The sequence below is a fragment of the Pocillopora damicornis genome, chromosome 2 (assembly GCF_964200805.1).
Source record: "Pocillopora damicornis chromosome 2, jaPocDami1.2, whole genome shotgun sequence".
Taxonomy (NCBI): Eukaryota; Metazoa; Cnidaria; class Anthozoa; order Scleractinia; family Pocilloporidae; genus Pocillopora; species Pocillopora damicornis.
This window is the reverse complement of record NC_142671.1, coordinates 3,186,817-3,213,840: the sequence shown is the minus strand read 5'-3', so window position 1 is coordinate 3,213,840 and position 27,024 is coordinate 3,186,817. Positions and strand designations below refer to the sequence as shown.

At 38.4% G+C, this 27,024-nt stretch overlaps 3 protein-coding genes, 1 long non-coding RNA gene and 1 pseudogene across 9 annotated transcripts in view; 2 read left to right on the top strand and 3 right to left on the bottom strand.

The window, feature by feature from the left end:
- Nucleotides 1-1,395: 1,395 nt before the first annotated feature.
- Nucleotides 1,396-3,115, top strand: LOC113668095 (substance-K receptor-like). Its single transcript, XM_027183970.2, has one exon. It carries the CDS (start codon nt 1,580-1,582, stop codon nt 2,603-2,605), a length of 1,026 nt encoding a protein of 341 aa, XP_027039771.2. The 5' UTR covers nt 1,396-1,579; the 3' UTR covers nt 2,606-3,115.
- Nucleotides 3,116-7,013: 3,898 nt separating this feature from the next.
- On the bottom strand, nt 7,014-13,569 carry LOC113668118 (ankyrin repeat and MYND domain-containing protein 2). Of its 2 annotated transcripts, XM_027183999.2 has the most exons (12): nt 13,381-13,569; nt 13,237-13,301; nt 12,657-12,764; nt 11,836-11,866; nt 11,612-11,710; nt 11,184-11,258; nt 10,615-10,700; nt 10,130-10,344; nt 9,231-9,366; nt 8,853-8,908; nt 8,597-8,669; nt 7,014-8,099 (listed from the first exon to the last, which is right to left on the bottom strand). In XM_027183999.2, exons 1-12 carry the CDS (start codon nt 13,439-13,441, stop codon nt 7,794-7,796), a joined length of 1,311 nt encoding a protein of 436 aa, XP_027039800.2. In that variant the 5' UTR covers nt 13,442-13,569; the 3' UTR covers nt 7,014-7,793. The 2 variants fall into 2 exon arrangements, with proteins under 2 accessions (XP_027039800.2, XP_027039801.2); XM_027184000.2 differs by lacking the exon at nt 13,237-13,301 and having other exon boundaries at nt 13,381-13,517.
- LOC113668104 (protein arginine N-methyltransferase 3) overlaps nt 13,458-27,024 on the top strand; it is a 16,396-nt gene continuing 2,829 nt past the window's right edge. The window contains exons 1-16 of one of the 4 annotated variants that reach the window (XR_016183840.1): nt 13,458-13,591; nt 14,025-14,192; nt 14,287-14,336; nt 14,938-15,040; nt 16,095-16,157; nt 16,671-16,710; nt 17,316-17,393; nt 18,367-18,417; nt 19,141-19,234; nt 19,784-19,849; nt 19,952-20,073; nt 20,373-20,445; nt 20,796-20,822; nt 21,051-21,129; nt 21,885-21,974; nt 22,096-22,193. Coding sequence is in view for 2 of the 4 variants with exons in the window: in XM_089197061.1 (XP_089053187.1) it covers nt 13,558-13,591; nt 14,022-14,192; nt 14,287-14,336; nt 14,938-15,040; nt 16,095-16,157; nt 16,671-16,710; nt 17,316-17,393; nt 18,367-18,417; nt 19,141-19,234; nt 19,784-19,849; nt 19,952-20,073; nt 20,373-20,445; nt 20,796-20,822; nt 21,051-21,129; nt 21,885-21,974; nt 22,096-22,193 (1,239 nt within the window). In the remaining 2 variants the exon portion in view is untranslated. Of the gene's footprint in view, nt 13,592-14,021; nt 14,193-14,286; nt 14,337-14,937; nt 15,041-16,094; nt 16,158-16,670; nt 16,711-17,315; nt 17,394-18,366; nt 18,418-19,140; nt 19,235-19,783; nt 19,850-19,951; nt 20,074-20,372; nt 20,446-20,795; nt 20,823-21,050; nt 21,130-21,884; nt 21,975-22,095; nt 22,194-27,024 lie in introns of all 4 variants that reach the window. The other 3 variants (XR_016183839.1, XM_089197061.1, XM_027183981.2) reach the window with 3 other exon arrangements.
- LOC149049557 (uncharacterized) lies at nt 14,029-17,757 on the bottom strand. The gene is made up of 3 exons (XR_016183841.1): nt 17,640-17,757; nt 15,306-15,414; nt 14,029-14,167 (listed from the first exon to the last, which is right to left on the bottom strand). It is a non-coding gene; the product is annotated as an uncharacterized LOC149049557 (long non-coding RNA).
- On the bottom strand, nt 22,427-25,555 carry LOC149049556 (uncharacterized; annotated as a pseudogene). Its single transcript, XR_016183838.1, has one exon. The product of XR_016183838.1 is annotated as an uncharacterized LOC149049556 (transcript).

Here is a 27,024-nt window from a genome sequence, read left to right as displayed (position 1 = left end):
TGACCCACCCAAAAAGAAAAATTGTCCACCTTCCCCCCGATGACTAGTCCCTAAGTCGAGTTTAAATCTTGATAAGGCATCCTCAACCTAACGAAGCATACTTGGTCATTTACATCACCACATCATCGTGATCAGTTCAGGTATGTAATTTGTGCCGATTTCGTCAAGCTCTCTATTAAAGAATTCAGTGATAGCTTGAATTTTACATACCTAATTATAACCATTACCGCTCGCACAAAATACTGAAGAAAACAGCATTCGATCCTTTTACAAAATTTGAATAAAGACGTGACAATTGTCATTGTTATCACAAAGAGTGACTTGTTTTATTACAAAGTGGGACAGTTTTTTCTTTACATAGTGTGATAATTGTTGTAATGAAATGAACCGCGACATTTTTAATTAGGATGAGCAACAAGTTTTACTGCAAAGTGCGACTGCTTTTCATAACAAAGTACGAGAAATATTACCAAGTGAGGCGATTATTACAAAGATCGACAGAACATACAGCAGCAGCACAAATGACCTGGACTTACGTTTTAAACGCTGTCGAAAACGTGAAAAAACTGTACCACGCTTCTTTATTAAGTCATGGTTTATTCAATTGATTTATAGATTCTTTACAGCGCTTCGGTTAACTCTCACTTGTAGCTACCAGCTTATTCGAAAGAACACACACGAAGCGTCTCGTTGTAAGCACGTAGAACATCGTCATATATAGGGCGATTAAACACGTGCCGCATACATGTTTGTTCGGTTCGTTCGATAAAACTCGCCGTGTCTTGTATCACTCGGTCCTTTTTTTCCCTTCATGATAAAAGTCAACGACAGCTTTCAGAACGCTCCTCGAAAGATGGAGATTGCGTGGCGTGGCGTGGCGAGGTCAGAAACAAGTTATCTATGAAGAAAGCTATTTTTAGGTAATGAAATATTAATTTAATGCCTTTCCAAACCACCAGTTCAGGCGATGCGAACAACGATAAAAATGACAAAAAGCGAATATTATTTGAAAACGAAGTGATTAGTTGCAAGTCCGGAGATTCTTGAGATCCAGAACTGTTCGTGGCAAGCGTCTGAAAAAGCGGCTGTTTGGTTGATTAAGTGAAACAAATATGCAAAAAAATAACGTGTACAAACATATATTCACTTTTAACCAAGCGCAACTACAAATTACATACACAGAATTAAAATCGAATGCAAAGCGAGGAGAATTTGCAGGTGGTTTTAATATGCTCTGTGATGATCAAAAACGTCACAAGTTCCTAAAAATTCGTTTTGATAACTCTCAGAACATGTAACAAGAGGGAGACAGCCTTTTCTCTTCAGTGTGCAGATGTATCGAAGTCCTCAAAGACTACATAAATTAGTGAGTTAAGCATTCATTTTGTCTTTCGTCACCAACCGGCGACGTGTTGGTGGACAGGTGAAAAAACAGAAGAATAATAAGCAAATTAAAAAAACCAATTTACAGCGGGATAAACGCAGCGTCTTTTCCAGAAAGCCGAAGGTTGAGAGTCCTTCGCCAGGGGCATATCAGCGGCAACCAAAGCATAAAAAGAGAAGATTCTTACGACTGAAAATGAACAACTCCACGACAAATCTTCAAATCGGCCAATCAGAGTGTTTTTCTGCTGTCCCTTCTACCGTCTTCACAGTCGCTCTTTCAGTGATCACTGTTGTAGCATTTTCAGGAAACTTCCTCCTAATTGCAGCCTTCCTCAGAGCTTCAAACCTGAAAAAAAGTTCTAATTGGTACATTATCAACATGGCCATTTCGGATGTGATAAGCGTGCTCCTTAATTGGCCGCTCTATGCTACAGAAGGGATGTTAAAGCCTGGAGGAAGCTTAATTACTAATCAAGCAATCGCTACCTTTTTCTGCAAGTTGGGGATTTATTCTAGAGCTGTATTGTACGTGGTGTCGATTGAGAGCTTGGTGTTAATATCTGTGGATAGATTCATTGCGATTGTGTTTCCACTTAAGGCCATAAAGATCACTGCCAGGGTTCGGAAAATTCTTCTTCTTTTAAGCTGGCTTTTGCCTGTGTTAGGTGCCGCACCATACTTTTATCATTCTAAAATCTTACTCGAAGGGAGACAGACGTTTTGTAGAAACTTTATGAGCACGTTACTTTTTAAAGTGTATCAATTCGCAAGTTTCATTTTATTTTATTTTGCACCTCTGGTTGTACTATTAGTTGTTCATTATATTGGTTTTAAGCATCTAAAGAAGCGACTCGTGTTTGAAATCAGCAGTAACGAAGGCAGCACACATGCACTGAGATCCAAAGAAAACCAGAACATTTTGAAAATCTTTCGAGCGGTGACTTTGGGATTTTTCATGTGCTGGACGCCTCTTTATATTTATTTGATTCTAAAATCATCACATCCAACAATTGTTCTGAATGACAAATGCCTTTTATTTATTGGTTTGTTATACTATGTATTTCCATTGATCAGTACAGCCATCAACCCATTTATTCTGATAACACTTAGTTCTAATTATCGTGCAGCCGTAAAAGACGTGCTCGCTAAATGTTTTGCTGTCTTTAAGTGTCGCAGCAACAAAATTTATAGTACAGAACAAGTCATAGACCTTCGATAATAGATAGATATAAATTCGAAGGTAATTTGATGCGTTCTTGAACGGGAAAGGGTTTTGTTAAACTAATAATAGAAAAAATGATAAAATAACAGACATATTTTGCGCCTAAGAGCTCCGCTATTAACTTGGAGCTCATATGCACGACCGGATCCCTATACCTAAGAACATTTGGTCACGGCCGAAACTAAAAATTATCATAAGTAGACGATGTATTATGTTAAACAAAGCGTAGGATATCAAACAAATTGTTGACTATCTTGTTATTTTTCAATAAAAACTTAGAGGGTTAAAATTCCTACAGATGGGCTAACAATATAGGGTAGGGTCGCATTTCACGACTGCATTGACTTTTATGGCATTGCATTTTCAGTAGAGTTACTAGAATGGGGTAACATATTTTTGAGATTTAAGGCGTAAGAAAATTATGGCAAGTAAGGATGCATAAACAGGAAGATTTATGGTTAAAAAGTTGTTACCTTATTAAATATTTAATAAACGGCTCCAATTCCATCCCAGTCTTGCTCAAAAGCGGACAAAGATGCGTTCTATAATTGGCCACAACATAGGCTAAAATACGGCAGAGGTTCTGAGAAGCCAGCTGCACATACCCAGCAAAAAATGACCCATGTAACCCCCCCCCCCCGGGGGGTTTCCACCACATACTCAAGTACTATAATTTCTATACTTGCAATGGTTCTACTTTCTATCTTTTCTTTAACACCTTAGTTTATTGATAGCAACTTTACAAGTATGTATCTCTTTAATACGTTATCCACAGGCGCCCTTTGATTACATTGTATTAATAAGGTAGCACCGCTTGTTGTTCAAAGAAAGCTCTTAAGTCCTACCCTTTTCATATTAATTCGTATCTCATTCAACCGTTCATCCTAAAAGCTGGCCACGTGCCTCTATGATTTGGTTTTTAGTTACCCTAACCGCTTCTTATTTGTTAAAAATTCCCCCTCCGTTAACTAATATTGATATTGGATTATAATTTTCTTCATTAATAAGTGATCTAGTAATAATGCTGCAATAAATTTGTTTGAAAAATTTTTTTTTTTGTTTCACGGTTAATGTTCTCTCAGAGTTGACCTGAGAACTGTTTTTCAGATACTGATATCAGTTAAAATAATCTGAAGAACAGCATCAGAAGCTATAAGGTGACTTTTACCAAAACTGACAGAAATGTGTGGAAATGTGAAAATGACTGTACAAATGACCGTAGATATCCCAAAAGGGACGAAACCTCCAAGAGAGGATTTACGATTAGCAGCGAAATGAGAGCAATGTGAGTTATAAGTTCTTCCTGAAGTCCGAAATAAGTTGCCTCATGTTTTCTAATACCTTCCGTTCCATTCTGATCAAGATAGACCTCAAAATGAAAATCGAAATGCTGAAGAATAATTGTGTCCTAGACAAAGTTGCATATAGTCCTTGAGGGCGGTTGACCCTTCTTCATCTTTAATGTTTACTTCTCAAGAAAAATCTGGGAGTAAAACCATCACTTTTTTCTCCATTAAAGATCGGGCAAACAAGAGGAAAACCAAGGAAATGGCATATCAAGAAAACGTTGATACAACTGTGGTGGAATCTAAATATGTCATGAACAGAACTTTTTTCCACCAAATGTAATTAGTTGATTTTGTTTACTGATTTACGTACCTTACGAGATATATTCGTTTGTGGCTACATGATCTCCTCGGCCCACTAATGAACGAGATAAAAAGTTTGTAAACATACACTTTTTAAAAATTTCAAAGCTTTTTGTGACTCTCAGTATCACGCCCTACATCAAACATAGGCATGTTAAAGCATGTAAGAGTTAGTGATATCTATATTTCTGCAAAGGAAAGAGTACTAACGCGGAAAAGAACGAAAATGTCGAATTAACCCACACACAGGTATACAGACTGCAGAATACAGAGTGCAGATCGGTTACAAAATGTAGACCAGGTAAAAATGTAGACTGCAGAGTGGGTACAAAGTGCAGACTGAGAATTTGAAGGGCTTCTTTTGTCTGGTATGTGATAACATGTCATCTTACAAATTATGACGTCAATGAAATAATCTCAAGAAATTTATTGTTTCACTGCAAGTTGAACTCATAATCTTCACGTCGAACGTCGAGGCAATTAAAGATGAGAGCAATCAGCCATCCTCCATCACTGCTGGAGCTGTGTGAGTTTCATCAGAAGAAGCGAGCCACGTTGTTTAGTTCAAGAGTTTTTTCTGAAGTTGAAGACAGCAAAACAAGAACGACAACGACAAGAGAAAAATCAATACCAAACAAGAAGCAAAATTTCAGTGTTTGTTCCGTTCCAGCGGCGGCAGCAAACGCAAGAAAAGAAGGGAAAAGTACATCTCTACACCTTCAATGTCAAGAAAAAAACCTTCATATGGCCTCTTGTTGCACAAACGCTTCGACAAATGTTCAGAATGAAGGTGGCATAGCTGTACTTTTATTCGGCAAGCCTAACCTCAAGAAAGTGAAGTACCAGATGCAACACCGACCAACTGCGATAGGAGCCGCGTACAATGGCATTATTCCGTCAATCCAGCGGCCCTCAGTAGCAATAGCTTTACCCACGATCAGACAAGGGACACACAACAGCCTGCCCGCGACCAGAGGCCGTCGATTTGGTCGTCAAGAAGTTTGTGACGAACCGGGTCGTCAAAGACGAAGACGACAAGGCGTTTGCGATAGCATAGATGGCACTCGGTTTGACAGAACCTTTGTGAGAGTTCTGAACAAACGATTTTAGTAAAAAAGAAGCGGGCAAACGTAGAACCGCCAAAACTGAGACAGTTCCATATATCTCAATTAACCGTATACGACAGTAACAATTTTTTGATCTTATTAAAGTTAGAATGATTTGGTCCGGGAAATTTCCAAGTAATGTGAACTTTTTACGGGTTCGCTCTTTTATTTCCCTTTTGCAATTAAAAATCGTTTACTCGTGACAAACGATCGTTTAATTAGCCCTGACAATTAATGATATTTGGGAGGTAGGTCATTTTTGCTTATTTTTCAAACTCTTAACTAAGATTCAGCCTTTATAGATAGTCATCTTTATTTTTGCGGACACTATGGACTGATAAGCGCGTGCAGTTTACTCGGGTAAAACATTTGTTTTTGATGATCATTAAATTGTATGGAGAATTAGCAATATTGAGTCATTACTTCAGAGTGGCATCAGCGACATTTTGGTTGGAAATTTTTTTTGTACTGAGTTTGTATGAGGTTTATGTAAGATTTGGCTCGATTTATTATCTATTTAGTTATATACTAGAAACAATACGAAATGTGTGTTCATACTTTGACAATAATCGATTAAAAGATTTACGAATTATGTGGACACTGTTTTTGAAATTTCTGAAGATAAAAAGAGTATTGTGTTAAAAATGATATAAAATAAGTCAACAATATGGAGTTTTCTCGTTTGTTCACTCATTTGCTATGTAGATGTAGAAATTGAATTTTTTGGTTAAAATGTAAAAATTATTATTGTTTTTAGTCGCTAGATCATTATTTGTTCAGCATTGGCGTTAGAACAATAATGTTCGTGTCATCACAGCGGCGTTTGGTCATCTCAAAAAACAAAAAAGCTAAAAACAAAAATAAAAAAAACACAAAATCTGCTCTCTTAGCTCTTCCATGGAACAGCGAGCCATGGCAAGCTCGAGGGATTATTTTATTTTAGCCATTAAAATACATATCTAACAATCCCCACCCGCAAAATAGCGAAGCTAATCGAAGGAAACAAACACCAAAATAAATTCTTCAATTTAATAACAAGTTTGATTGAACATATACACGAACACTGAAAAACAGTACGATAAGTGATAGATAAGCCAATTAGGTATTATATTACAACTGGAATAAAATTGCTCGCAAAAAAAAAAACCACAACAACAACAACAACACCAAATGAAGCTAAAAAAAATGTAATGCAATGAACGAAAGCTATAAAACAACTGACCAAACTCCGTCAAACAAACAAAAAAACGCCCACGTCATGCAGTTTTCTAATGTCAAGGTTAGAGTTCTTTGACGTGATTGGCTAATTCGTGAAATCACGAGCGCCACGCGTGAACACAAGTGAATAAAAAGGGGAAAGAGAGGGGAAAAATTGTAATTTGTAAGCTGAAAACGGAAGAGCTTTTCTACAGACTCCTTGTTTTTCAACGGAGGCTGGCGCGATTTACGAAATGCGATTGTTAAGTTCGTCAGGAATTCGCGGGCTTTCACCAGGTAACATCTGTCGAGGGGACCCCAAGATCGATTTACTTGGAAGTTTGAAGTTTAGTCATTTCTATTAACTAATAATCACAGCGTTCTGCGATGTAATGAGCTGATTTTTTCAGACCCACACCTGTACTTTTTCGTCTTAGTCCAATTATCATTTGCTTTATTTTTTAACTTTTTTTTTATTGTTAGCCGCATGGAATGTTAATTACAATAAACGTAAACGAACATTCTCCTATATGGCCTTCAGAGTAAAACTGTCCGTGAACAATGACTTATCTCCGTTTACATATTCAACAGCCGAGTGACTGAGATAAACCCATGAAAACGCGAACAATACAACCCTTACATTCTTTTAAATAACTAGTGTACGTCTTGAGGTCGGATTCTTCTTGAGAAGATTTCCACAGTCTTATGAAAGATACTTTGAAGGAAAACAGAAGGACAAAAACTCCGTGATGCCCAAAAAGTAAACTAGACCTTGAAAACATGGCGTAAAGAAGCAGGGACAGTGGTTTTTAAATCTTGAAAATCAAGCACGCACTTTTTCAAGATTGACAAATGCAATCCACACTCATCTTTTAATCCTTTATGTTCTGGTTCCTTTCGTGTTCAGCGTTTCCTCTACTTTTGTTTTTTACCGCAGCTAGGTGTTACTTTGGGGCAGTTAATTTAAACCTCCAAACAGATAGAGGTACTCTTCACACGATTTCAGTACAACATTCTGCTCACAGGTTACGAGAACTGAAGAGCTTGTCAGTTAGAGCACAATACAAAACCAAGTTCTCCTGTCGTATTTACAAGGAAATGTATGGCGTTCAGAAGGGAGAATAACTTCTTGGATCTTGGGAGTAAAAGGGTTAAAATACATTCTTCGGTTACAAGTCTAAGCCAACTATCGTCGCAGTTTCTCCACGTTCCGTCATATCAACCTTTTCTGCGTTAACTCTCCGATGAATTTGTGCCTTCTATGTCGCTATTAGTTCTAGTGTTCGTGTTTTGATCGTTTTCAGTTTTTAATCTTTGGCTGTTTACAGCTTCGTCGCTTTTCCGGTTGGCCGAAGGTTTCTTTTCACCATTCATGAGGCTTGGCTTTCCTTGCTGAGTTTTGAGGCTCATTCCGTCCTCGAGTTTTTCTTCTGCCAACTGTGCAGCAAGCTGTTCTTCGTAGTCTTTGGCCAGCTGCTTACAAAACTTCTTGTGAGACTGCCAATGAAGCTTCTGGCATCTCACACTGCAGTAACCAACCTAAGAAAGAAACCGTGCGTAAAAATGTGCCTGCGGATCATACTTAAATAATTTGTAACGTTAAAATTAATCTGAATTATCGAGTATACAATACAAAGTAAAACAACTTCAATAAATCAATGATGTCGCAGGTCCAAAATAAATTTTTAAAAAAAACGATCACTAAGCAAATGCTCCACAAGTGGCTCGTGCAGACGTTTTAGGAAGAAGACTCAAGGGTTTTCTTTCAGAATTTATAAATTGACATCTGGTTGCCATAGTCACTAGAACTATACAAGACGTTTCATGAGGTGTAGTTGATTACACTGCATATTTGGCGTTTTATTCCCCAAGAAAGATGAAGTAGAGCAACGGTGATGAGCTCCCTGGCTCTGATTAGCCATTGTGGTTACTTGGTATTTGATTTAACGATACTCAGTCAAACTGCCCTCTCATATTCAACTCTATCTGTTATTCAAAGGGTATAATGAAGCTGGCAAGGAATGAACGTCACCTACCATTTTACAAGCTGAGCATTTCTTCACATTCCGTTTCTCGATACAAACCACACAGCAGTCACTAAAGTCACCACTGCAGGGAATAAAGAACCAAAAGATTCGATACTTTCTCCTCAGTTTTGCTTTCAAGTATAGAAAAGTGTAACGCCATAAGGCCACGAAAAATTTGATCTACCATACAGTACGACTGAGGAATTTTACCGGAAGAAAAAAGAGAAAGGACAATAAAATAATACTGTATCAGAAAATGCTTTACCAGCGGAGGCCATTTATGCTCTGAGTTATCACGGCGAGAGCTGTTGGATCACGCCCCTATATGAAAGAAGTAAAGAGAGAAAGATAGTGAAAAGAAATTCAGATTCCATCGCGGAATCGGACCTCGGACTTTTAGATCCACGCGCGTGACAAGACGAAGAAACATCTTTCTCCCATTTCTGAGCTACATTTTCTTTTTCTACGTTTTAAACCGGACAACTCGTACCAGTTTATCCAGTACTCCTACGACACAACCGCGCCTGTTATACCATTTTGTACCTGTCCATTTTTTGTAAGGCATTTTGCTCAGCGCTATCAGCAAAAAACAAACAAATAAATAAACAAAAAAAAAACAAAGAAATAATTCAAGGTCAGTTACCTTCTCTACAGGTGCTATTGTTTGAACGAGCTGTTTGAAAATGGTACATTCTGGATAATCGAACTCTTTTATCGCTTGCCGTATAATATCTTCCATATTAATGAAAAAGCCATCGGATGAGCGCCCTTTTGTTAAGCTGTTAAGAGAAAATCATGAAATATCACATTTCTATCTTCCCAGTGACAGAGGACAAAGCTCACTTCATCTCCGCAAATCACTGTCAATTTAAAATACGGCCATGAGAATACAGAGTTTTGTTTTCCATTACCCAGTAATCAATCAGTCAATCACCTTTAAAAATACGTCGGTCTTTAACCAGCCGAGAGAAATCAACTCTCGACTACATGAGTTATTTTCCACTTACTTCTAGATAGAAGGTGCTTAAAATGGTCTCATCAAATTTCTTGAACACTAATTCTTTGATTAATCAACACTGCCATACTTTCGTGTTTCTATGGAAAGTAGTATTTAACAACGCCCAATTATTTCTCAGCATGTTGGGTTCAAATCTTTGATGTACAGATGTACATATGGGTCTCATGGCAACATTACAGTTTCTCATAGAAACCCTTAATTTTTTATTTAGATCCCTACAACTAAGTAACGAATTCCACGCCCACAAACGTCAACACTTGTATGCAATTAGCTTATCAAGATTACATTTTTTGCAGAGTCTTCAAAATCTGCATGGACAGTACACAGACAAATTTTAAAAAATAAGGATGGCTATACAGCATTTCCAAGGATGCCTCTGCATGCTTGCCAGTGAGAAAAAAAAAATTTATGGAGTAGCTTAATGTGTGCCTTATATGTAAATGTACATGTACCTAACATGCTCATGTTAACTCAAATCTCCTTTAAAATTCCTTTACTATATTATACATTCACTTTCTACTTACTATTTTATGAAGCCATCGATTCCACCTTTTCCCTCCAGTTCTTCGTTCCAGTGTGCACATTTTTTTAACATAAATCCCAGGTAGTGCATCTTCATGGCCAGCACTTCTTGCATCTCCTTTGACTTAATCTTTGACTCTGTTAGGAGCTCCATAACTTTAACTAAACTCTTGTAGTTCTTAACAAGTTCAAGGTTATCTTGCAGATACATAGCAATCTGTCACCAAGAACAAGGAAATACAACTATGAGTGTCATTTATTGAGTTAATCTGTACCCTGGAGGCAAGCTAAGAGTTTAAATGTAAGGTGCACATCAGCAATGGCTGGCACAGAGCTAAAAATTTTGAAAAGGGAAATTGGCTGTGGATAGTTCTATTAATGGTTGCTTTGTAACAAAGAGCAAAACACCTATGGCTATTTTTGTCCTGAACTATTCAAATTAGAACCCAGAAAACAATCAAACTTGTCAAGATCTTAAGAAAATTACCTTCACTGGGCATAAATTTTGACTGACAGCAAACTTGTGGAGTGCTGGTACCAAGGCCACTGATAGCTTGGGTTCTTTTTCTAGGCCTGTAAATAAACTACTATTAAATAATATGGTACATGTCTGTGATAATACAGTCTAGTAGATGGCTCACATCCAACTCATACTACATGTATCATTACATATAATTTTCATAAATTCAAAATTTCTCTTATATCAGTCAGGAAGTGTTTTGGTGCCTGTTTCAAAGTCTGTGAATGAAGGGATCCCCCACAATTAACAGGGCTGCTTAGCACTTATCTCTTAATAGTAACTGTATACATTCATAAAGTCAAAGGAAGATGTTAAAAAAAGCAACCGATGTTCTCCTTTTTTCTTAGAAATAACTTTCTGCCTCTAATTACCAACCATCTTCAAAAAAAAAAAAACCATCATCAAAAAAGTTGTCAATTCAACAGTAAAAAACTTACTGCTACTGCTGGAAACAACACACTACACTACTGCTTCTGTAGAGGCCTAACTAGCTATGTTTATTAATGAATTAAATTACACTGAAATCCAGATTTAACCTTGAGGCTTTGTGTAATACCCCAAATCATCCACTGACAGGAAGTTGTTAATAAGACTGACACATTCACTTTGACCTACATAGGAGGAAAAATTGAGAAGGTAAAATAAAAATAAATGATCAACTCATTTGGTGAGGATAAAAAAAGATAAAGATACCTGTTCATAATAAGAAAGTTCATTCCTATACATATGACATAACAGTAAAAAAGGGAAACCATCATGAAATGTTTATACTGTAGGCATGTTGTTTTATTGGTTGATTAAATGCAAGACACTGTCAAGTTTCCTCTTACTTTGAGCTGTCACAATGGAATATCTTGACTGGTACATGCAAAATTGATTTAAAAATTTCGCACAAAGATGAACAAAATTCATGCATATCAATCTCACTGCTTTAATTTAAACAACAGATTATTATTGTTTTTACCAATGAAAGCTCCCAGCTGAGCAGCTGTTCTCCCAAGACTGTTTTCTGCATTAACCCTCGCTCCAGCTTCAAGCAATACCCTTGTAGCATCTACAGACCCTACAGTTATAAAGTAATAGGTAATATAAATTCCTTGATAAATGATACATTCCTACATACACAAATTGAAGTTATCTACAATTCAGCCACTGACTCAGAAGAGAACTAAAGTTTCTGATACATACCTGAGAGACAACCAAACATGAGAGCTGTGTACTGCCATGAAAAAGAAAATGTAAAAATAACCCTCTTAAGTTAACAATGCTAACATTATTTTTTAACTGTTGCAACTTCCTTGCAGCTTTTAAGGACTACAGGTGTATTGTACATGGATTCATAGAAATATATATTGTAATCAGGACCTATGGCTGCTTAGTTCAATTGTTTGGGATCCATACAGCAAAAGGGAGGTTACCAGTAGTTTGGTACCCACATTGGTTTCAAACCCAGTTGTTTCATACCCAGCTGGGCCATTTCATAACCAGTGAGTCGAGTCATTTGGTTCCATATTAATTAAGTTAAAGTAACATTTTGTTATAATAAATGAGTTTATTGGTCCATTCTTGTTAAGAAGGTCACAAGTGTATACACATCAGAATTTTTTTGGTACCTAACTTGCTTAACTTCAACAACTTGTCCTATACAACATCTACTGAATGACTAAACTTCCAAGAAAAAATGCTTTTTCACTTGTTTGTACACTGCAAGCTTCTTTGCACGACACCAACAGAGTAGTTAAGTAAAAAGTTCCCAGAGAAAAAAGACACACAGAAAAGTGCAACAGCCATTGTAGCAACAAATCAGTATCAATGTAATCAACTTTATGCATTATATTCTTTTTTCCTTCATTTACATTTCTTGTCGATAGAAATCAAATAACAGCTGTACATTCTAAGGAAAACGGTAAAACAAGAAAATAATCTGTTAGGAAGAGGTTAGTTTGAACAGATCTACAGTTTGAACTTTTCAGAGGAAAACTTAGAATGATGTAGTCTGATTTAATTACCTGTTGTTCATGGTGGTTAGAGTTCACATCTGCTCCTTGAGCTATCAGCAGCTCACACATTTCTGCTTTGCCTTTGTATGCCGCACACATCAGTGGGGTCATGCCATGCTGTTAATAAAAAGGTTAGAGGAAAAGAAATAAAAAAGAACTTAAAAAAAAATTGGTGGACATATTTATGATGAGTGAAAACAAATCATATCGAGTCGAATACCATTTTCCGAGAAAATGTCGGTCTACCAATACAAAAAAAAAGATGGCAGGTTTGCTAACAAGAATAAAACTGTTTCTATATCAGCTTTGAAATCAGCTGCACTGAAAAAAAAAAAAACAAACAAACACACAATCAAACAAACAACAACCTCAAAAATTCGAAGAAATACAACAAAGAGCAAATCGGGTCATTCGGATTTGGTCATGCTAGCATTAAAAGTCCATTAATTTAATATACATAAATAAGATACGAATATAAAAACCTATTCCGATCCTAAATTCAGCAATTTAAGGCTGATTAAATTTTCGAATTATAGTTCGAGGAGCTGAGAACCGATAAGCACTTAATTATTTTTTTTTTTCGTTTCACCTCATCTAAACAGTCGATCCTCACACTTCCTGAACGCAAGAGCCTTGAAGCCTCCTCAAAATCACCTTAAAATAACAGAAAATACAACCCCTAGATGAAATAATAATTTTTAAATATCCATTAATGAAGAGGTAGTCTCTTTACCTTTGTTGAGATGTGAAAACAAAGATTTTTCGTCCTCCGTCAATTCGCCTAGCTTCGCCATTTCTGCTTAATTTTGACTTTGACAACTTTCCATGATTACTTCATTTATGTATCAGTCAAAGGTCGTCCAAAAAAGGTCCGCTGATCAATGTGAGCCTAGGCTCAAGTGAAAACAAGATGGCGGACGAAGTGAGCTTCAAAAATAACGAAGGTGAGTATTATATAACTTTTTTCTGAGCTTAGATCGGCAGATGCCATACAAGAGTATCATGATTACTTAATTTGATCTGGTTCTGTTTAAAAAATTCTGAAATTCGGTTTTAACACTAAAATGTTAATGAGCCATACTGCCCACGTGAACATCTCAGAGTGGCACGTATATCCGCTAAGTTTTTTGTAACATTTTAGAGATAAGCTAAGTCTGTGTAACCTTCTACCTTAATGCGATTTCAACTATAAGGCAGTTCTGTCCCATTTTACGCAACGTATCCGAGATAAAAATTGAAAGCAACCACAAGAATAACGGAACAAGTAAAGGAAAATGACACCTCATGCGATACATGAGTGCGCTTATAGAAGATATGTATGAAAATCATAGGGAAAAGAATTTTTATCCTGAGCTAAGAATTTTTCCATACTAGCAGATAGTGGTAGTGAAAGTGATGACGAGTGGGAAGAGATGGACGAAGAAGAACAAGACAGCGCTATCGTTTGCCTGTTCTGTAAAGAGTGCTTTAAAACTGCTGAAATGGTCTGGAACCACTGTGTCTCAGCTCATGGTTTTGATCTGTCAAAGATAAAGAGGATGCATGGTAAGTTACTTTCAATTGCAATTTTTTAGAAGTGAAAATTAAAAGTGATCTCAAATGAGTAAGATTAAAATACATTTGCTTTCATTATTGCTAGGACTAGACTTTTATGGATGCATCAAGATTATAAATTACATCAGGAAGCTGGTAATGTATATTTATATTTATATTTATTTGGAAGCTATGGGCATTTCATATCTTTCTTGCTTAAGACTGTCCATTAATGACATTTTGTCACAACAGTGTTCTGCTTTTCATATTCAGGCAGTGATCAATAAAATTTACTGCTTTAGTATCAAAGGTACCTCTTATTGCCTTCTAAATTGATATTCTTTGAAAATTAAACTGGTAAAATGATGTCAATACTTCTTTGCTCTTGTGGGTACCTTTCATGCTTAAACTGTTACAAGACCTGTGACCTGTCTTGTACATGTATCCTAAATTAAGTTTAACATTTTATTAACAATTTATGGAATTATATGAAATATGGATCATCTGACTGTGCCTGACAGCTTTTTCTGCCCCTGTTCACATCATTTTGCATACAATCCTGATATGGAGATTTTTGTCTGTACAATGTTTTCAATAAAATCAGAGTAGGATAAGCTTGTTACTGTTTGAGATCATAGTAGAATGACAAACTTCCAACAACTACCCCTTTTCTCTCTCTCTCTCTCTGTTAGCTCAATTGTGGATACATGCACTTTAATAATTATGCATATTTATTTTAAATTTTTATTTTCTTGAGAAACCTTCCCATGAAAGTTTTGAAAATGTTGCTCTTCCTTTGCCATGGGAAAGTGATGAATTTTTACAGCCAGCTCTCCCTAATGATGAACTTCTTCAATATGGTATGTCAGAGCTACAATCTTTTTAGCTTAAACTACATATTTCAAGTCAGTACTCTTTATTTAATCAGCCAATCAGCTAGACGGTCTGCAAGATGATGCAAGTTAATCAGTTGAGTAATCTCAGCCAGCAGCCACCAACATGTAGACAACCCAGCCAACAAATGTTTCTGTCATTTGGCCAATCAGTCAGTTAGTGGTTTAGTCAGTCAATCAGCAAGTGTTGGCACATTCAACCATTAATTAATTGATAATCTGAAACACTCACTGCAGAGATCCCAACTCCTGTAATCTGTTATCAGTAATCTGGAGATGAAATGTTGTTGATGACATCCTTTTCCTTGTCTCTATTCACAAACCAAAGCCACTAAAAAGGACTTTAACATAACATGTAATTCAGTGTGGAAGAAGAGAAAAAAATTACAAAAATACAAGCATCCTTGATTATGAAATTTTCCAAAAGAGGAGATCCTATCTTTAATTTAGTTGATTTTCCCTCTTTTGTAGAAAAACTAACACAATATACATAGTTAATTAAATAAGAAGGCTAACTTAAGGGTATTGCAGCCTAGAAGATTTCTATATATTGGTGGATAATTAACAACTATTCACCAAAGTGGAGGTGAATTGTGGTGGATATTTACCAAGCTGCAAGGAGGTGAAGTAAATTTCTGCCGCTTTCCCACCTCCGAGGCGAAAAAATTGTTCAAGTACAAACCACACAGATACCAAAAAATTAGTTCATTTCTTTCAATATACTGAAAAATTTTCAGAAATTAAACTCTTGATGCATGATTGTGTTTCTTTGCTGCTTGGAGGTGACTATAGTTGTAGTACTTGTTATTCTACTCTGGTGTGTGGTTTATACTTCTATTGGATAAATACATGTAGGGTCCATAGCAGCCATATATGATAGTGAGCTGGGATCCCCTCATTAAAGGACAAACATTGTATTACTGTAATTGAAGATGTTAAGAGTTAACCTTCAGCTGTTTTTGAAATGCTCAGTAGGTTTACTTAATTTTTCTTAGTGAAACATTTTTTGTTAAATTTGTAGATTTTGATGATGACTCTGATGTTGAAGTTGACAGTAATGCTGATGCAGCTAACAGCCAAGAAGGTACTGCCCCAACTAAGTTACCATCGATACACCACTGATACAAACAGACTCACAGTTATTTAACTATTCATGTTGGAAACATTAAATGTTGCAACATGAATAATTATAACAAAAGTTAGTGTAATAATTCTTGCACTAATAAAAATGATTGTCATGATGATAATGATGATGAAACTGGCAATAGAAACAGAATTCATTCATTAAGGAAAAATTTGTATCTACTAGTGTGCATAAATTTTGTAATTTTGTATTCAAGAATCAAGGGAAAGTTATCTTCTCTCAGTTCTTAAGAAGAGTCACTCCCTTTTAAAATTGCTTTACAGCTTTTCTTAGGAAAGGCTTGGGAATAAGGAAAGATATAATTAAACACCAATTCAGTTTGAAAAGTATGAATTATGAAGGAAGGATTCCTACCTTTTTTGGTCTTAATATGCATGAACAAAGTAATAGCCTTTCCTTATCAATGTTCTCAACAATAACTTAAATTTATTTTAATTTTTTTCTAACATGCAGCCAGTGTACCTTATTCAAAATATCTGGAGATAAAACAAAGGTAACTAATTTAATTGGTGCTGATGATTTCACTAAGTATATACAGTGTTCTTCATTATTTTGAGCTCAAGAGGTAAAATAAGTTTCAAATCAGTAGAGCAATCCTGTTAGCTGTTGAATTTCGAGAAAATATTAAGTGATTTAAGGCAGTAATAAGAGGAACTACAGGTGGTAAAATTGAAGGGTTACTGCCTGAAAAGCAGAACAACATATAGACTGAGTTGTTTCTATTTATATAACTGATCACTCTTACCTTATGCTTAAATGTTTCAAATTAATCTGCTAAGATTGAGCCTTGCTGAAAAAGTAAGGGAGCGTCCCCATTCACCGGGTTGTATTTTTGCCTAGACACTGGCACAGTATGTTAGGATCTATATATTGCCCTTCGAACCCCACCCCTCCCTTGAGATATTTCCTTTCTACACCCTAATGATAATTTCAAAACGTTTTTCTTAAGCCTTGTGATGTGCAGTTTATAACGACTTTATATCCTGAGACAAAATATGAAATGCACATTTACCTATAAACCTGAATGAATTAGAAATCCCTCTTTCAAAACGTGAAACATATATGTTAATCCCTAATTTAAGAAATTTTCCATTTGAGGCTACATCAACTGGAGAACCGTGCTTATTGCGCTGAGGCAAATCTGGCAAGAGCATTTGAAGAAATTTGCCAGCTAAGGTACATGTAACATCGAAAGTTAAGTCTTCTCCTTAATACATTCATTGTGAGTTGAGCTGCCTGCATGCAAGTTCCAGCCTTCTAGTATTAAGGGAGGGCAATTTAATGAATGGTATTGTGGTAGTTCTTAAATGCAGAGTCGCTTTTAATAGGAACATTTTGCCTGAAGGACAGTATCGAAGGGGTATTGGATTATATTCGTTCCTCACTCCAGCTTGTGGAAGCTTATCAGGCATAATGTATCACCGTGCCCATCTTTTGTTGAGACTCAGTCGTCACAATTCACTCTGATTGTTTCATACACGTTTCTTACACTGACATACAGCCTTTGGCTTGACTGTTTTTTTCATAAAAAGTTCCTTTTCTATTTAGTTTCTGCATGTTATTTTCGCTCTCACGCGTATACATACGTAATGTTGCAGTTTTATATTTCGCATCTAACAAGTAAGAGCTTTCAAAGAAAACAAACAACAATAATAATAAGGCCAAACTTTTAATAGCTTGCGAGAAAGCCCTCGTTATAAGTGCTTCAATGCGTGGGTCTTTACGGCCGCGAAAAGGTTTGAGACCTTGAGGAACGCAAGCAGGATAGAGGTGCTGAGAGAAGCACCTCATTATTAATGCTAGACCCTCGGCGGACCTCTCCCCAGCCCGTCTCACATCTTTTCGCAAGCGGAGAAACGCGCGTCCGCTAGCACTATTAATGAAGCCCTGCTCGCAGTTAACCCTTTACATCCTAACATCATTATGCATATTCTCCATACTGTTCTCCATACATTTCTTAAGGTGCTGATAAGGAGAATTTGTTCAATTAAGAGCTTCTTTTGTAGGTGATCATTTCTTATATTCTCATGACCTTAATGTATCATTCAGAGGTAGGGAGAAATTAGATGCTAGTCACTCTTAGGAATTAGGGTTAAAGTAAGCTTCTGAATGCTTTTTTCAAAGTTACGACCATTGCCTTACATTCCAGATCTGTTGCACAAAATGTTTTATTTGAAGATCAATCTGGTGGACAGAGTCGGTAAGTTACTTGAGAAGACTTGCGTGATGTTCCTATTATCTTTTTTACCGTTTTCATAAGTTTACTTTCTTTCATTTCTCGTGAACGTCTTGCCTAATTGTCTATTTCCTCTCTCTGATGTTGTCCAATCGTGTAGTTTCATCGCCCGGGTAAGTGTGGTCCTTAGAAGGACTATTGTTGGTATTGGGCAGGATGATAAACTTTCGTTTCAACTCGACTATCTCTGCTGACAAGTGCAGGGTTTCTTTACATGTTCGAACCACGAGCATGGAAATAAGTGGCCGCATTTCGCGCAACAAAATCAAACACATGTAAAGATACACCAAACGATACTTATTTTACTTTCTGTAAGCACTGCTTATATTCGTGGTCAATAAACTTATCAAATTTGGATAAATTACTTATTACATATCCAAAGTTAGGTAAAAATATTTTTGCCTGGTTTTTTTTTTGGTTATACGATTGGACAATTCAGGTCATAATTTTTTCTTGTTCGAATGGAAAGTTTAACGTCTTAGACGTTCAGAAGCCCAAATTTCCAGCTTTAAGACATCATCAAGTTGACTTTTGCTTAGGGTTTAAGAAACGTCAGTGCCACTGCTACCAACAGCAGGCTTCCTCAGGAAAACTCTCACCCGGACAATCAGACGACACGATCAAATGTTGCCCACCGTTCTACTTCATTTAATTTAACTGTAATGTCATTTGTAACCGGAAATTCAGATCTAAAACGGGCTGTGCAAGCTGTGATAATGCCGAGGACGATCCTTACTTCAGTTCGTATGCGCATTTTGGTATTCACGAAGAGATGTTGAAGGTGAGACAGTGGAGACGAACACTAAATAACAGCGTAACAAGCCAAGAGAGGGTTCCCTTTTCCTAGAACGACTTTGAAACTTGTCTGGTCCGCCTGGTGAGCTCATGTTGTAGAGCACCGGACCGCCGTGTTGGAAGGTGGAGGGTTGAAGCCTCAGACCGGACCAACACTCAATTTCTTAAAGTAACTAAGGAGAATGTGCTGCCTTTGTCATGACAATTCTGGAAATGGTTAGACGTTTTAGTCTTTTCGAATAAGGACCAAAGACCGTAAGCCATGTCTTTTGCATCTCACCTATACTGGTTAGAAATGGACGTTAAAGACCCCACGCAAGTAGGGAACGTAGCTCCCGGTGTTGTGGTCTGGCACTGTTTCAAAATTTCCGAAATTTCCAAAATTGGGGACTTCTGCTAATTTTCCTTTCAAAATTGTAAATTTGCTCAATGCAGTCCGATTAGAGTTCCCGTAAAGTGTTGCGAGGTCCTTCAGAGCATAGTAGTGTGGATAATGCGCTATTTAAAAAAATTCCACACTTATCTTTTTGTGCAGGACACTACAAGGACAGAAAGTTATAGGGATTTTATACTCAACAACCCAACGATTTTTAAAGATAAGGTAAGCGTGCCGACAATCTTTTCTATATATATTCAGCGGATGCATTCTTAATTTCCTTTGCAGTCGAAATGTCATAATTTAACTCGTTGCGTACTCTCCAAGATTGTTTTAGATGTTGGATGTGGTACAGGTATACTTTCTATGTTCGCTGCCAAGGCCGGAGCAACTCGTGTGATCGGAATAGATCAGTCAGAGATCATATATCAAGCAATGGATATTGTTAGGTAACCAATAGCCTTATATTGTTTTACATTTCGTTTACCTTGCAACGCTGTGATAAACCTGAAAAAAGTTTGTTAATAACGATTGTTTTATTGAAAAGCGCAACCGAGCTCGAAATCCGAAGCAAAGAACGCTTCAAGTGCAAAATTTGGAGTGTCATTTCGCAAGATCCCATAATGTGTAGCAAAAAATTTTAATAAACCATAAAATAGGTATTGGCATGAAGAAAAATTGTTTGAGTTGAATGCGTAACGTTTTGTTTAGCTATTTAAGAGCTGTTTGTTTTTATTCTTTGGTTTAGGGAAAACGGGCTGGAAAATATTATTACATTACTGAAAGGAAAAGCAGAGGAAGTTGCATTGCCAGTAGACAAGGTAAGGCGAAAACAAACGGACCAAGAAGGGGTTTCAATAACTTTTTACATAACCGGTTGCCGATGCTATAATTAGCGGCCGTGTCGGGGAAAGTGGCTGTAAGGTAAAACCCAAACAACAAAACCTGCTGGCAGGCTCAACAGAATGCAGTAAGAGGTTTTATAGGCGGTGGTAGACCAGTGGTAACCGCAGTTTTTTATTGAAAGCTTTGTCCCAGTTAGCAAGGTTTTCTATTTTTGTTTGGTTTTTGTTATGTTTATTTTATCACTGTTATTGTTATTTAAGTTTGTTTGGGTTTGTTTTGCTAATCAAGTGATTAGTGATCTGTTTTTTTTTTTGTTTGTTTTCAGGTTGATGTTATTATTTCAGAGTGGATGGTGAGTCTCATGGGTGGTTTTTTTATTTATTCTAACGAAAATTTCAAAATGCCTTTTATAGGAGAAGTTCGGAAACTTACCACCAATTGTTTCCTCAGCTTATGATATTTTTGAAAATCGATTCTAAAAGACCTTCTTATGGAGGTTCTGTTTTTAATGACTTATCATGCTTTGTCCAAATTAAAATCAAAATAATATAACAAATTAAAAAAAATTTAATTCTTGCAGGGCTATTTTCTTCTTTTCGAGTCAATGCTTGACACAGTACTGTTTGCAAGGGACAAATGGCTTAAGCCAACAGGTTGCGGTAAGTTTTCAATAGATTTTTAAAGTATATTAATGCATTCGTAAAACTGATCATCTCATAGCCGTTTTTCCTTGCGCTAAGTTCTAACGATCGTCCTCATCGAGACCAGCTGCCTGCTGGTCGCGTGAGGACATTAAAGATCCAATGTGAAATATTTTTTTGCCTGTGATCGACGCGGTGGGGTAGCGGAGACGAGTGAGAAAGTTTCTGCTGAAGAAAATGGTAAGCAAGCGCAAGCAGACGAGGCGGTTGTAGTTGTTGCTGTGTGACGCAGGATTATTTTTTCTTTGTGCCCTCGGTTATGTCGCGAGCTCTATTTTTTGCTTGCCCAAGTTTTCGTTCATATCCACTCACTGAGACCTTAGAACAGGTTCATGGGGACGCTGTTTTTTTTTCTTGGGGATCGGACTCCGCTCGCTAAGTGCTTTTTTCGCCTAGTGGAGTTTTAAAGACGTTTTTTTTTAGCCAGGTAGTTTATGTTTAGCCAGGTAATTGGCATCTGATAGCATCTTGAAGTAGCAGTTATTGTAGTAGCTCGCTTCATGTGACAGGACTCAGAACCAGCTTGCGTCAGCTACCTATGTAGGGCCCCTTCCAAGCAAATGTTGTTATAGTCGTCAGAACCGGCATCTACAAATCCTCAGTGTCAAGTAAATGGGACGCTTTGGGAACGGTGGAACGAAAGTGGAAAGGAATGGACACAGAGGTTTGTATTAGACGTCTAATGGACTAATTTCTTACCTGTGTTATTGTAGTTTACCCAGACCGATGTACTTTGTGCCTGGCTGCCTTAGGAAATAGTGGAAAAGTCGAGAAGAAACTCAGCTTTTGGGATGACGTTTATGGTGAGACTTTTTCTAAACAAGCCTGAAATTCTGGTTTGTGTCAGGATTTTGATGAAAAATCCCCTGGTATAGAGTAACAGAAGCTCACACCTCTCTTTTTTATTTGCATCTCTTTCTTCAGGTTTTAAAATGAGTTGTATGAAAAAGTCTGTCTGCTCTGAACCCTCTGTGGAAACTGCGGATCCTAGAGATGAGATTTCTTCTCGATGTAAAGTCAAGGTAACGTTTGAACAATGGAGCCCCAAAGCTTCCTTCCATGAGAATTCTTCCTGGCATCAACGCCTTAAACTCCCGTAAGAGCGATCTGGAAACGGGAGAAAGAGTAACCTTGGGAAATAAGATGAGGAACCCTGCCTTGTAACAACTCGTAATACGGGAACTTTTTGACTACAACATTTTTTTGCGCTCCGAACAAATTGTCGGAAATGAGACTAAAGAATCTCCTATGTTCCGAAACTTCACGTTTTTATTTTATAAAATCAACTTAATCTCCCGCTCTCTCTCACCGTTCTCTGACTTTCGCTCTGGTCTCTCTCATTTTAAATATATAATATGATCCTATTGTTCAATCATCTGTCACTTATCGCAAAAAGTCAACCGGAAATCAATTAACGCTGAATAATCTCTCACACACTCCCCTGTTTTTCTCAACGGAGAAAAACACTAGAATGGCGCGCTCGATAAAATTTGAAATTCAATGAACGAAACAGAAAGTTAGTCCAGTATATCAGTTCAGTGTTCCTAAATATCTCTAATCGGCATCAATGTTCGCATCTTGAATGCGATAACGAGCGGCTACCGCTGCATCCCTCCTGGGCCTGAATGTCGGGGCTAAGGGGTTGAGCTGCAGAGGAGCCTGTACATTCTCCCGATCGCAGGACAGCTCCAGTGGGTAAAGGTGTTGTACCGCCCGTTCAAGTGTTCCTTTCCCCGCTCGAAGTTTGGCAGCTCGAACGATTCCGTCTCGTCCCGGAATCAGATCTTCCACGATTCCAATTTTCCATTTATTGCGATTTCGTTCCTCGTCCTTGATGATGACTACCTCTCCTTTGGCCAAGGGCGTGGTTTGACCCTTGTGTTTCATCCGGTGTCGTTCTCTCAACCCTCGTAAATATTCTGTAGTCCACCTGGTCCACAAAGCCTGCTTGCACCTTCGCAAATATTTAGCTCTTCTACGCAGATCAAATTCTCTTAGATGGTGTGGTTCCAGTTCTGGCAGCTGGTTTGATCGAAGAAATAGCAGTGAGTTAGGGGTAAGCACGGGTAACTGTATGTCGTCTTCGACGTAACATAAAGGGCGATTATTCAAAGCAATCTCCACATCCAGTACCACTTCACACAGCTCTGTCCAGGTCAACATTCCGCATCCGATAGTCTTGTTTAAAGCTGTTTTTACCAGTGCGATGAGGCGCTCGAACTGTCCTCCCCACCAAGCGGCGCGGCTGAGGTTGAATTGCCACTTGATGTTCTCATGTGCTAAGTAATCTTGTGTCTTCTCGTCACGCATAACTTGTTTGAGCCACTTCTCGGCGCCAACAAAGGTTTTGCCATTGTCGGAATATATCTTCTTCGGACGCCCACGGCGCGCGATGAGCCGTTTTAGACTTCTTAGGAATTCACTGGTTGCCAGGTTTGGTAGTACTTCCAGGAATAATCCTCGGGTAAGACTGCACGCGTACAATGCAAGATAGGCCTTTCCTTCTGTTTTGGCTTGTAAGTCACTTGGTAAGGGCCTATCCCATGCGATCTTCGTGTCGCAAGCATCTCTGTAGAGCATTTTTCCAGAGAGGGTCACGGGTGAAGCCAGACCGAGTGGATCGTAGATTTTTGCGACTTTTCCAAGAATACCTCTTTTTGTCGGCTCAGCGGTTGAAATCGGGAAGCTGACTTGAATTTCGTCCTTTCCTTTGTCCCAGGGGACTCCTAGCAGTTTTGATTCGCCCTTTCTGGTTCCCAGTTGTTGTTTGGCGTAACTCTGACTTTCTTCATCTACAGTCGCAGTTTCAACTTCTAGTTCCCGATCGTTGGAATGCCACTTGTGCAGCTTGAAGGTCGCCTCACCAAAGATGGTCGTGGCTGTCATCTTGATTTCTAACGCTCGTTCTGTTGTCTCCCCACCACTGATTAAATCATCCACGTACATACTGCGCTCTATCTCCTCTACTAATTCCGGGTTCACCATTTTGTATCGCTGTAGATGTTCTTTGATAACTGCGGCCAAGAGGAATGGAGACGGTGCCAAACCAAAAAGTACTCGAGTGAATCGCAAGGTATCTACTTGTTTGCTTGCCAGATCCTTTATCCAATGAAAGCGTAAGGCATCTCGGTCTTCTCTTCGGACGCGAATTTGCAAAAATGCTTGTTTTAAGTCGCCAGCTATTGCCACGGGATAGAATCTATTTCGTACCAGCACGTTCCAAAGCTGGTTCTGTAGTGGAGGGCCGATTTCGAGGCACTCGTTGAGTGAGGGGACACTTGCATTAGCTCTTGCAGAAGCATCATAAACAATGCGTATCTTTGAAGATTCTGCATTCTCGCGCACGACCGCTTTATGAGGAATGTAGAACTCTTTTCCGTCCTTGACCACCTCGTCAGCGTGTTCTACGATCCCTTGTCTCAGTTGAGTCTGGATAATGTCGTTGTACCTCTCCAGCTCGCCTTGTATCTCTAACTTCCGCACGAGATTTTTGAGACGTTTTAAACTTCCAGTGTGATTGTTCGGTAGGGGGGCTGATTTCCTTTCCAGGGCAAGTTCGTCTCGTACCAGCCTTCTGAACTCCTAGTTAGTTGCTCTTTGAATTCTTCGTAAACGATTTCCTGGTCTCCACTTGGATTGTCCTTCAACCCCAAGACGTCTAACTTGCACAATTCTTCGTAATCAATTGCGGAGGTCTGCGTTAACAACATGTTGCTGAGATCCAACTCTGTTCCAGGTGACAAGATCATCCAGCCGAACTTCGTGTATTCTGCTACTGGTTCTCCCGAGCGCCCAACTCTTGGTCTTGCCCCTGTTTTGATCTTAGCGTACTCGTTTGTTCCAAGGATCAGATGAACAGGCAACATCGCTTTCTCGTCGTTATCATTTGTGGTTACGCCCTTCAAGTGAGAAAACTGAGCTACGATTTCTGCGCATTTTGGGTTTTCCAATGTCAACAACTCATTGCGGTCGACTTTGTTTACTTCGGCTTCTAAGGTGAATTTACCATCGACGCTTCGAATTTGTAGGCCATAGATGTCTATCGCTTTGTTTGAAGTACCAAACATCATTTCAATGCGCTTGAATTGTTGACGGATAGGGCGCAAATGTAAACAGTTCAGAAGCGTTGATGAAGCGTAGGAACTTCCGGCTCCTGTATCCAACAATGCTCGGCATTTAACACCGTTCACGTCAACTGTTACCATAGGATACACCACTCCTTTCCTTTCTGCGCTCGTTGTGGTCATCAGCTGGTCTCGCGATGTATGTTTGTCACAGATCGACGTATGATGTCTTCGACTGCAGATCTGGCAGCCAGAACGGCATTTGCACTCAGAAGCACGGTGTCGACTTCCTGTGCAGTTAAAACAAAGCTATTTCAGTCCTAATTGCTTCCTGCGGTCTCCAACTGTCACAAACTTGTCGCAATTCACAGCTCTGTGGTCAGTTGCGTCACAGTAGACGCACCCTCTTTGTGTTGGCGTAGTTTCGTTTGCGTGAAATGTTTTCTCGCGATCGCGGAATTTAGCACCTTGCTTCCCCGCATTATCCGCGCCGCTCCCAATGGGGTTGATTTCCTTCCAACTTTTCAAAGCTTTTATCAACTGTGGGAAGTCCCAGTCCTGCCAGTCCATTTGTCCTCTCACTAGATCTGCTTTTACACCCTTTAGTTTGTCGAGCACACTCCTTACATTTCCAGTGACGTCTTTCAATTTGCCCAGTGTCTCCAAAGATTGCACATTGTACACGAGCTTCTTGTAAAATTCGTGGATAGGCGCAGGTTGTGTTCCTGTAATTATAAGTCTTTATTAAGCACTCTAAACAACAAACGTGTTTAGTTACAATGACATGAAATCAGCAAGTATAAAACTAATAAACTAACTAAATTACTAACTGAATAACTAATAAGAGAACAAACATCTATTAATAAAGGTCCTTTTGAAACGTTCAGTTCTGACAAGCGGGAGAGTATAATTATGGCGCCTCTTACGTAGCGTATCCATTGTTCGCTCTGGTGGCAAAAGGTCATCTAAAGCTGTTGGAAAATCGCTGTCGGTGATCTTGGCCCACAACTTCTTATCTTTTAGAATAATAATATTTTCAATCGAAAAAAGCTCTTTACAGTAGCCAAGCTTAAAAGCTCTCTTGAACAGCCTGTCTATGCGACTCAGATACTTATGATAGTACGCGCAGCCCCATACTTCTACAGCATATGTAAATATAGGTAGAATAAGACTGATAAAGAGAAGATGAAGATGATCGAGCGGCAGTCCATAGAATTTACAAACACGTAAGATGTACAGACGACTACTGGCTTTCGATATAATATTATCAAAATGTAAATCCCAGTTACACGGATCAGATTGAAAAGTTACACCCAACAACTTCAGACATGGTTTACGCTCTATAGAAACCAGAGGAGCAGGTAAGGCCTTAGTGGATTTGCCTCTAAGAAGCATCTCCCACGTTTTCTTGAAGTTTAGTTGCATACGATTAGCAGATGTCCATGCGATAATGACAGACAAATTCGCGATGTTCTGGACGTACGCATTCACGATCTCGCTCGTTTTCCCATATTCGCCGATGAGGATATTCTTTGCCCTTTCGTAGCCCTCTGTTGTGAAAGGCAGTCCGTCTATCTCCGCTCGAACCTTTGGATCTACCAGCTCTTTTAGGTATGCAAACTTGGTCACAGACGCAAGGTTTGCTTTATCAATTTCAGCTTGAAATTTGTTCCAGAACGGCAGCCATGCTTCATACGTCCCGTTAAACTTTGTGATCTGTAGTTTCGGTAGCTTTGTTGTCCTTTGTTCAATCTGATTGGCCTTCTCAACAGGTTGCTGCTTTGCCTTG